At 32.4% G+C, this 11,093-nt stretch overlaps 1 protein-coding gene across 1 annotated transcript; it reads right to left on the reverse strand.

Moving 5' to 3' along the window:
• Positions 1-1,231: 1,231 nt before the first annotated feature.
• Positions 1,232-10,793, reverse strand: LOC110116704 (universal stress protein PHOS34). The gene is made up of 4 exons (XM_020850395.2): positions 10,445-10,793; positions 10,227-10,330; positions 2,567-2,685; positions 1,232-1,550 (listed from the first exon to the last, which is right to left on the reverse strand). The coding sequence occupies exons 1-4, from the start codon at positions 10,659-10,661 to the stop codon at positions 1,472-1,474; spliced, it is 519 nt and encodes a 172-aa protein (XP_020706054.1). The 5' UTR covers positions 10,662-10,793; the 3' UTR covers positions 1,232-1,471.
• Positions 10,794-11,093: the final 300 nt, after the last annotated feature.

Consider the following 11,093-nt stretch of genomic DNA (forward strand, 5'->3'; position numbering starts at 1 on the left):
TCTCTTAGTGAGTTTTGGGAAGAGCTAGATCTCTTTGTGAGTTATAGACCTTCCAATTTTTCTTTGCGATCAATTAGTGTGAAAATTTAAGGAGAATCCGTCCGGATCGCATTCTTCCTTGAACCCCATCCCTTCACCCGTTTTCCACCCAGCACTTCCGCCGCCCCTCCTCCAGCCCGCTCAGGCCGCCGACCTCCAGGCCACTGCCTCCCGCCGGCCAACCACCTTCCACATCGTGTCCGCCCCTTTTCCTCCCTCCTCTAGCCGCCGGCTTCCCTCTCCTTGAATTTCAAAATTTGAAATTTAAATATTTTATGGGCCATTAATTGTTTCCAAAAGTAGCTTCTTAATTTACGCCATCAATTTAATTGATTTTAATTTCAAATTTGAAATTCAAATTGCTTAAATTGATTGCCCTCTTAAATGAAAGTTTTCTTTGCTTAAGAAAACTGAAAATTTATTTCAAATTTTTGTAAAATCTAAAATTAAATTAATGGTCCCCACTTATTCCAAAACTCACCCCTCTCTCCTCATGTGGTCGGCCCCCTCATTGGGCATAATCTCTCTCCTATCTCATTAATAGGCCCCCTCATTAAGCCTCCATAATTACCTCCCACAATTCTCTCTCATCCGATTTAATTCTCCCCATTAAATTTGAGTTTAAATTCAAATTCATCCCGCCAATTCCACTTAATCTGAAATTTAATTTCAGATTTTCATTCTCTCTCCCCAAATTGATTTGGAATTTAATTAATCTTGTCACCTAAGCAAGTACATGGCATTTACGTTTCACATCACATATGACCATGATTTCTTATATCTCATGGATGGCAATAGCAACAACAGTCATAGTGTCAAGTCAGTGATAACCAAACTATCATGATCTGCAAAAGAGCATAAAAAATGCAATTCATGAATCATATTTACTGCCCTTTCGTTGAGTATTTGCAAAAAAGCAACTAAAATGCAACAAATCCAGACGGTTCTCACCGTTTGGTCTCTGCACAGAATAATCTCTCCTCCATGAGCCATAAGACCAAAAAATATATTTTAAAAAATAATGATTTTATTAAATTCAATGTAATTAAAAATTAATATATCTTTAAATTATATAAATATTTTGAAGATACTAAAAATGATGATTTAGTATTCAACCATGAATATATATTAAGATTTCAACTTTAAACCAATGAGAGATTATTTCTATCATATAATTGTGAACAAAGAAGGCTGTCTTAGAATTTTGTCCACCAAAGACTATGCAGGACAATTTTCTTCAAGGCACAAAATAGTTGAATCAAGAACTGTACAATCATCTATTATTATACGGCAACATAGGATAGAATTCAACCACTTGGGCTAAAGAAAGAATAAGGAACATAATAATAGAACACAGCAAAGCCAGAAGATTCGGCACAGAACTTGATATATATGCACAAAGGCAGAAGATGGATTCCATGAAAAAGTTTGCTTAAGAGGTTTCCTTTACTACAATAACGGGGCAGCTCACATGATTGATGCAGTAGTTACTAACACTCCCTAGGAACATCCTGCAGTGGTTAATATATAAGAAACTTTAAATGATTTAAATTGCATTAGCTAAATGTTCTTCTATGATGCTTTATAATATCAACTAATGTACATGCAAGATACCACACGTATTCAGCATGTGTCATACATACATTTGAGATAAATGAAGTAAAGGTCATGTAATGACTAAACTATGAAAATGTCAAAAACTTAGCTTTTGTTTGGTAGAGCTTTTTAGCTGCTTTGCTTTTAAGACGACAACCACAATTTCATTTGGGAATTGCTTTCTCACCATTTAAAAAAAAAAATTATAGTGAAAAATTGTTTTCTACAATCATAATAGCAAAGTTATTTGCTCTACACTAACTTCACAATCAACTTTATAAAACGTTGCATCCATTCCAAACACTCTTAGTAAGAAGCTCTTAACTTTAAAAGAGACAGCTGAAATGCATATTTAAAAATTAATTTGTTTATATTACCTCTTTAATTGTAATATTTATTTTTTGTTTCTTTTGAAGAATATAATGTATCATAGAAGCCAGCATACTCGAGCTTCAACATCATCATCAGCTAAATAGAAACCAAACCGCCCAGAAGGGAATAAAAGGTTATGAAGCAGAATTGTAGCTAAGCTAGCTCCACCCAATTTTACAGATGTTTTTTATTTTTTATTTCCTTTTGAGACTAATCATCCTTTTTTTAAAAAAAATAGAGGTCACAATATAGGCCGGACGAGATGTTTTACAGGAAAGTAAAAAAAAAATCAATTAAATTGCATCTGAATGCTGAAAACTAAGAGCAAAGCATTTGAATATTAACAAATCATTTGACAATGGCACAAGAAAAAAAGGAAAGAAATAACGATTAAAAAGATGAAGATAAGTTCTTGAGAAGTCTAGCTCGCGGACAATTCTAACTTAGCGTTGTGAAACGATAATTAGTTCCAAAGAACAATGACTAAAAAAGCACACAAAAATCAGGAATGAAATATTATTCAAACTAAGATCCAGAATGGCATACTCGAAAGGCTTACCTTTTAATTGGGCCAAAAGCACGGCATCCTATCACCAGCAAATCTGCATTCAAGTTTGTGATGACCTCACATATCTTCTCCTTTGGGTCACCTACCACCACTTCAGTATTCACAACCACCTAAAGTATTTATCACAAAAAAAAAAAAAAAAAGAGTGCAATCATTGCTACCCACTATTTATTAAGCATAAATCAAACAGCTACAAACCCCCTTTATTATGCCAAAGAATCAGTTATAAGATTTTGTTGTAGATTTTAGTAGCAGCCCACCGCACACAACATTGTTGGGTCAACTACCATGTATAAGGGAACATTACTTTAGGTTACAACAGAAGCTGCAACCTCTCTTACATCACAAAACTTGCCATGAAGATTTTTTTTTTGGGACATTTAGGCCAATTAAGACAGACTCACGCACACATCGCATACACAAGACTCGAACCCAAGACCTCTTGGTTGGTAGCCTAAGCCTCCAACCAGCAAACCAAGATGAGCTGTGTGCCATGAAGATTTCAACACAATACTGAAACTTGCCATGAAGGTACTTCTTCACCCACCTTAGCTAGGACTGTTCAAGACTTACTATCCAGAGATACAACTAGTATCGCCAGGGTTTCCTTTTCACACTGCTCATACATCAGTACCTTCTTACGCTAATGTCTAGAATAGTCATGCATCGTTGTAAGACTTTGTAATAGTTAATACACTCCTGACTCTATCATCAGCTCCACAGCGGTGGAAATTGCATCACTCCAAATGTGCTCCCAGCAGAGGTAATCATCCGAGATCTTCCGAGTGCTAAATTGATAGGAATTTGTAATTGATTACATGGGTTGGTCGTTAAATAATTGTAATGAGTAGCTTAAGTTGTGTCAGTGCTTAATACGCAGTTGATGAGTCTTTCGGGGCCTTGTATTTCTATAAATCCTCTCCATTTGGGAACAATCAATGAAATGAATAAATAGCTCAAGTATACAACTTCCCACACAAATCATGGGAGTAGTGGCCAGGTTTTTTTTTTTTCTGTGGGGATAATATTTTTCATCTAGGCTTGAGACTAGCATTAACAATTTTTAATTTTTTTTAAGGCCTCATTATAAAAATATAAATTATATAAGAAAAAAAGGTATTGTGGAGAATATTTGCGCTTTATAGTTGGAATACATGTTAACTACAATTTCTTTCTTCGAATTTTCATATTTTGAAATCATTGTACAATCCTTTCATGATCTTTTTTAATATATATAATCAGACAATCATTCATCGTTGTTAGATAAATTATTGTGACATTTTATTAAATGTACCTTTTTCAATATATATAATCAGACAATCATACATTCAATAGTCTCATATACAATTGTGTAAATAATTCTTTACAGTTTTCATAGATGAGAATACTCGTTCGTTATTATAACAATTGGCAAAATCAGAGCAAGCTATATAAGTAAGAATACTAAATGATAAATATCATTTTTCTTAATTTATACTAATATTTTAGTAAGTTCTTAAATTCATAAATGCATCACTAAATCTTATATCAATGATGAAATTATGTCTAATATAATGAGATTTATATTTGAAAAATCTAACAAATATAATTTGGCTAGGTTTATCAATCCTCCCTTATCAAAAGCTGAGAACGAATCACATGAATTTAAATATACTACACATATAAATAGTTATGTATTTATTTCATTAAATATATTATTGAGCCCTTGATATTGCATATCCATCACAATATAAAATATTTCAATTTAATAATGATATCTATTTGTGATTGCTTGAATATTTCGTTTAATTTTGATCTTCCTTGCTTCAAAACAATATTATCCATATTTGAAAAAATTATATTATTTTACTTACAAAATAAACAAACTTCTTTAAACAAAGTATTACAACTATTGTCTCTCATATTTTGGAGACTTTGTTTAAATACTTTTATCAAAATCATGATATTTATGATATATTAATTCTTTCTTTGCAACATATGTGATAACTCATTTGTGACCCCAATATAACATTCATCATATGTAAATTGGAAACAAATTCAAAGTATTGTATGGAATCAAGAAGGGCATATGCTTCACCTTTTTGCTCACTGCTTAAACCTTCTGTATTGCATGCAAGAAATTGTAAAAGTTTAAGACAATTTCCTTAGTTCTTTGAATCTTCAGACCCCACCAAAAGTCAAACTTTGATGTAAAATAAAATGAATGCAATCTAAACATGCAGTTAAATGTATTATATGTTCAATAATCTCTGTGATTGTGATCAGAAGTTCTTTCAAAAACATATCTAATATCATTATCTTGATTTATTAAATCTTCGCATTGACGCCAAACAACATTATGAGCATTATTAACTTAATCAATATAAACTTTAAATTTATCATTATTTTTCTAATTTCTAAATCATTTTGTGTACAAACTACACCGTTTGCTTATTCTTCAAATTCAGGTCTATAAATATAACAAAACAAACAATATGCTAAATGTTTTATAATATTATAATCTAACTAGCATTTGTGTTCATCAAAACACGCATGATTAAATCTTCATAATTTATTTCCTATTTGTGTATGTGTAAAATCATAATCTCGAGGATGACGTGATCTTTTTTGTAAATAATATATTTGTATTGTATTCTTCTCATTTGGATGATAATCATAATTTTTTTTCATCCATGATTTAAAGAGGTTTCGTCGAAGTTCATTTTTAAATGAATTTATTTGAATTGTACATTATTATTACCACATATGTTATCACTCACATTTGTTTCACTTTTCCTTTTAAAGTACCTCTCTATATTTAATATAAAATTATTTTATAAATTTAGTACTAAATAATTTGACTTTATATTATCCAAATATGATGTTAAAAAAATAAAATTTTACTTGAAATGCAATAAAAAATTGCAATCCACTCCATATCGTTCAAATCGACTTGAATTTAATTATTTGTTTCACTTCAAAAAAATTTCAGAATATGCAAATCAATTTAATTTAATAACAAGTATTTTAGCTTATATTATACATAATAATATGACTAATTATTAATGCATAATAATTAATCTTATTACTTGTAAAATATATATTTATTAATCTTATCTTTGAAATCCTCAACCAATACAAATTTACTTCAACAGTGAACTTTTAATGTATATATTTATAAAGCTTGTCTCCAAAATCCTCCACCAACATCAATTTGCTTCAACAATAACCTTTATTTTTTTTACAAAAATAAACTCAAGCTCATAAAAAGTTTATATTATTGATGTAATGTTATAATGTTGGATGCCGCTATATATCCATTTACTCAAACAAAACTATGTCAAAAAAATAAAGAGAGTGGGGAGGAGGGTAAGAAGTGAGAGAGAGACCTGACGAAGGTACAAGTAGCGTATGTCGCAAGAAAAAAAATGAGGCACAACCAAGGGGCAAAGGATGTAAAGCAAACTGCTTAAGTTTAATTAGGCTTAGAAGATGAGTTATATATATTAAAAAAATTTATCTTAAACTTAATTAAACCTAAATAGCTTGGCTCACCTCCTCCGCCTCTTTGTTGTGCCTCATATTTTTTTTCTTGCGATATACATTGCCTAAAACTCTGTCAGATCCCTCTCTCTCCTCGCCCGTTCTCTCTCTATTTCTCTGACATAAAACTTTTAAATCAAATTCATACATAATGACATTCAATATTATAAAAATATAGAGAGATACTTTAAAATAAAAAATAATATATATATATGCATAATAACATATATGGTGATAATAATGTTCAATTCAAATAAATTCATTTAAAAATCAATTTTGAAAAAATTCCTTTAGATCCTGAATTAAGAAAAAAAAATTAATTATCATCCAAATGAGAGAGATACAGTCCAAATATATTACCTATAAAAAGAACAATATCAGTCTCAAAATCATGATTTTTCACGTATACACCTAGAAAATAAATTACAAAGATTTAATATTGTGTGGTTTGACAAATACAAAGACTAATTAGAGTAAAGTATTACAAAAGATGCAGCTTATTGTTTGTTATATTATCTTTGTATACATGAGTTTGAAGAACAAATAAACAGTAATAATTTTGACACAAAAAGATTTAGAAATTCAAAAAAGTATGATAGATTTTAATTTCATATTGATCAAATTAACAATACTCATAATATTACTTGGTGTAAATGTAAATATGAAGATTTAATAAATCAAGCCATGATATAAATTGCATATGTTTGGTTTTTCATGGTCATGATGAGTCTAAAGATTTGGAGAACTAAGAAAATTTTCTTAAATTTATACTATTTCTTGTATGCAATATAAGATGGTTCAAACAGTTATCATTGAGATTCTTGAGATAATAATACAAGATAGTTCAAGCAGTAAGCAAAAATGTAAAGCATATATCCTTCTTTATTTCATAAAATATTTTGAATTTATTTTCAATTTGCATACAATAAATACTATATTGAGGGTCACAAATGAGTTATCATAGATTCTGTAAAAAAAAAGATCAATATATCATAAATGCTATGACTTTGATAAAAGTATCTAAATAAAGCTTCAAAATATGAGAGACGATGGTTAGAACACTTTGCTTAAAAAAATTCATTTATTTCGTGAGAAAATTAATATAATTTTTTAAATAAAGATGATACTTTTTAATGCGGGAAAGATTAAAGCGAAATGTTCAAGCAATCATGAATAGACATCATTATCAAATTGAACAATTTTATACTGTGATGGATATGCAATATCAATAGCTCAATAATAGATTTGACGAAATAAATATAGAGCTACTTATGTGTGTAGCATACTTAAATTTATGTGATTCATTTTCAACTTTTGATAAAAAATGATTGATAATCCTAACCAAATTTTATCCTTCAGATTTTTCAAATATATATATCATCTTATTAGACAACCAACTTGAGAATTTTATCATTCGTATGAAATCTAATGATGCATTCATAAATTTAAAAGAAATTTGAGAACTTGCTAAAAAATTAATAAATGTTAAGAAGAATGATATTTATACTTTAGTATTCATACTTTAAAGTTTGCTTTGATTTTGTCAATTGCCACAACAACGGTCAAACAGACATTCTTAGCTATGAAGATTGTAAAGAATTGCTTACGTAATCATATATGAGATTATTGAATGAATGATTATCTTATTACATATATTGAAAAATATATATTTAATAATATTGATAATGAAATGATTGTACAATGATTTCAAAATATGAAAATTCAAAAAATGAAATTATAGGTAGCATGTATTCATAATATAAAGCATAAATATTCTCCACAATTTTTTTTCTATGTAAATTATCTTTTTATAATGATGTCCTTAAAAAATTTTAAAACCGCCAATGTTAGTTTCAAACTCGAATTAGAAAGGTTGAGGGGTCTTTTTAAAATCAATTATTTGTGCCACCACAACAAAAAAATATTGGCTCAACCACTATAACTACCTGAAAATTTAGATGTAGTTATATCAATTTCACAAGAGCTATATAATGGAAGTTACACAAGGCTTAACTCCTTTTATTATGTAACAATGCAAACATATCATTGGCTTCTTCTGGCCTACAAAATTAATTCTCCTTTCTTAAATGTGCACCTAACCATTCAATGTGCACCAAACAAATGCGATTGACAATATGGAACAAGCACCGATTAACCAAACTCAAATTCAGCAGGAGAGACATAGATTTGGCACAAAGACTTTCTTATTGAAGAAGGATAGTGTGGGTGGCTAATTGGTGATAAAAAGTCAGGTATATTGTTATTGAGGTTGAGTTTGGTAAATAAACACTTGTCATCTTTTTATTTGATTGCATTGTCAAGGTTGCTAGGAGGAGTGAGGCACTTGTCTCAATTATAGTGATAGTAATGATTGCATAGTAGAAAGATATATTGGACATTATTGGAGATTGAAGAAATTAATGAAAATCAAGTTTTTCCGTAGATTTTTCTTTCTTGTTCCCTCGTGCTCTATATTTCCATCTAATCCTCTCTGCTGCAATGTCTTCTACTTGATTGGCTTGAGACATTTGAAGTCTTCTGCGTGCGGCTCTCGTGCATGCCTACCTGGGGGCCAACCAAGTGAAGAAAAGGATCAAGAGAGGAAGCGAGCATAAACCAAAAGGGCTAGTGCCTATGAGAAACGTAAACTCAAATATGAAATTCCTCACATATGAAGGCGAAATATCTAAGTAGTATCTTATTTCTAATAAATCTACCTTCCAAAGAATTCCCCTGAAACTAGATCTAGTAAAACTCTCTCTGAATCAATGCACAAAGGCCAGGGTCCCAAAAATAAAAAATTTAAGCCCACAGATGCTAAGCATCAAAGCTCTTTACAATCATCTTCCCCCATCTCTCAAATCATATATTTTCCAAGCAACATGTAAAATGTTAGTCCAACAATGATAACAATGGAGGGATGGCCTCCCGCAACAACTTCGCCAGAACTTGCTATACACTCAGCGACATATGAAGCAACAAAGCCGGCGAATATATATGTGATATGCAATTCAATATAAATGATCTCATCCTCGTCAAGCTTCAACCATAACATCATACCTCCCTCCGCTCAATATAATATTCTGAGCTCAACCAGCATTACTTTGGCCCTTTTAAAGTGCTAGAACAAATTGACGAGGTGATAGACAAACTAGAGTTGCCTTCTTACTCTCGAGTACAGAGGATTTTTCACACATTCTTCCTTATGCCCTTCGAACAGAATGCCAACCTCCTGATATCATATGACGCTAGGCTGAATTGCCCCATATTGTAACCATAATGAGTCCTGCAATCTTACAAAATATTTTTGGATACTTGGCCATCCACCGAGCACCTCAATAAATGGCAAGACTTACCAGAAATGAAGCTACATGGGTGCTAAATATCCAAATGCAAATGTGTACCCAAATCATGACCTTAAACTCTTAAAGTGAAGGCCGGACTGCCAACAAGGGAACTGATGCGAACCCAATAGAAAATGAGGAATAGGCACCGATCAAACAAACCCAAATTCAGTTGGAGAGGCATGCTTTAGCTTGACACAAGGATCTATCTTTTTGAAGAAGGATAGTGTGCTTGGGTATGGGTGACAATTTATCCAATGGTTTGTTGTTAAGGCTAAGTTTTGTTACATATTGACATTGTCATCTTTTTATTTGGCTGCATTGTTAAGGTTATTTGGAGGGCTGGACACTTGTCTCAGTTCTAGTGATAGTAATGATTGATTACACAGTAGAAGGATATACTATCTCTAATTGGAGATGGAATGAATTAATGAAAATCAAGTTCCTCGTCTCAGTTTTCCTTCTTCTTCTTCCTCAAGTTCTTCTATCTGGTTTTTTATTTCCATCTTACCCTCTATGCTTCAATTTCTTCTATCTGGTTGGTTGGAGACACCGTAGATAGCACCCAGCATAAATACGATCTCACTCAAATTTCAGACTAAAAACCAAACATCCGGCAGTTTCTTGATTGGCGGGAACTAATGCGAACAAACAGCTAAACAAATTCCTAAATTTAATATAGTTAATAGAATATAAAACGCATACTAAAACTTCCTTCTGAGTCTTTAACATTTTCAATATAATATCATTAGATAGATAAAACAAGACACGGGGTCGAATCTCACATTTTTCTCCTCGCAGATCTGCACTGCGTGGGCCAAGACCGCTTCAGTGATCCGCCGTTGATGCGCTTCAATAGCAGCGGTGAAAGCCGGAACCTCGACTTGGGCTTCATCAAAAAAATTGAACCCGAGAAAACAGAAAGCGGCGCTGATATCAGGTTAAAGAAGAAAAGAAAAGGGATCCGAAGAAGAGGAAAGAAGCGCGTTCATGGTTTCCTTACTTGGTCCGCCAAAGGGAATAGCGCCGGGGTTGAGACCGGCGGCGATGGAGGGTGGAGATTGGACATGGAGGATGACGAAGCCACCGGGCTTGATGGAGAGATCGCCGTCCACCGGTGACCGGAGACGAAGATTTCGCAGGGCCCATCGGAGAGCGTTCATGCTCTCCTCGCTTACGTCGACGGCGACAACGACGCACCCGAGATTGCTCGTCGACATCGCCAGTAGACACAGAGATTTGAGAGAACGAGACCAAGCGGCATCAATTAATGGAGAAAAGTTGGATCAATCATTTTTTTTTGTCATCAATCAAGAAAGAAACAGTCCCTTTTTTTTTTTTTTTTTGTTGAAAATTAAGTCACAAGCCGGTTTGCATAGATATGAAAAAAGTTATAAAAAAAAGAGATTATAACTAAAAAGGAAGAAATAGACAAGAGTGGAGCCATAGCCCAACAACAACAACAAGTCCTTATCCTGAGGTCATCTACATAAATATCTGACGTCGTTTCGAGGTCAATCAAAATGCGTCATGTCACTTCTTCGCTTGGTACCGCGGCTTGGTACTGCTCAGTACTACTCAGTATCGTGGCTCAGTACCGTTGGCGTAGCATATTCTAGTTAGTCTCCGGATGATATTATGCGTCCGGTCTC

This window comes from Dendrobium catenatum, unplaced genomic scaffold (genome assembly GCF_001605985.2).
Source record: "Dendrobium catenatum unplaced genomic scaffold, ASM160598v2 fragScaff_scaffold_1116, whole genome shotgun sequence".
NCBI classification, from domain to species: Eukaryota; Viridiplantae; Streptophyta; class Magnoliopsida; order Asparagales; family Orchidaceae; genus Dendrobium; species Dendrobium catenatum.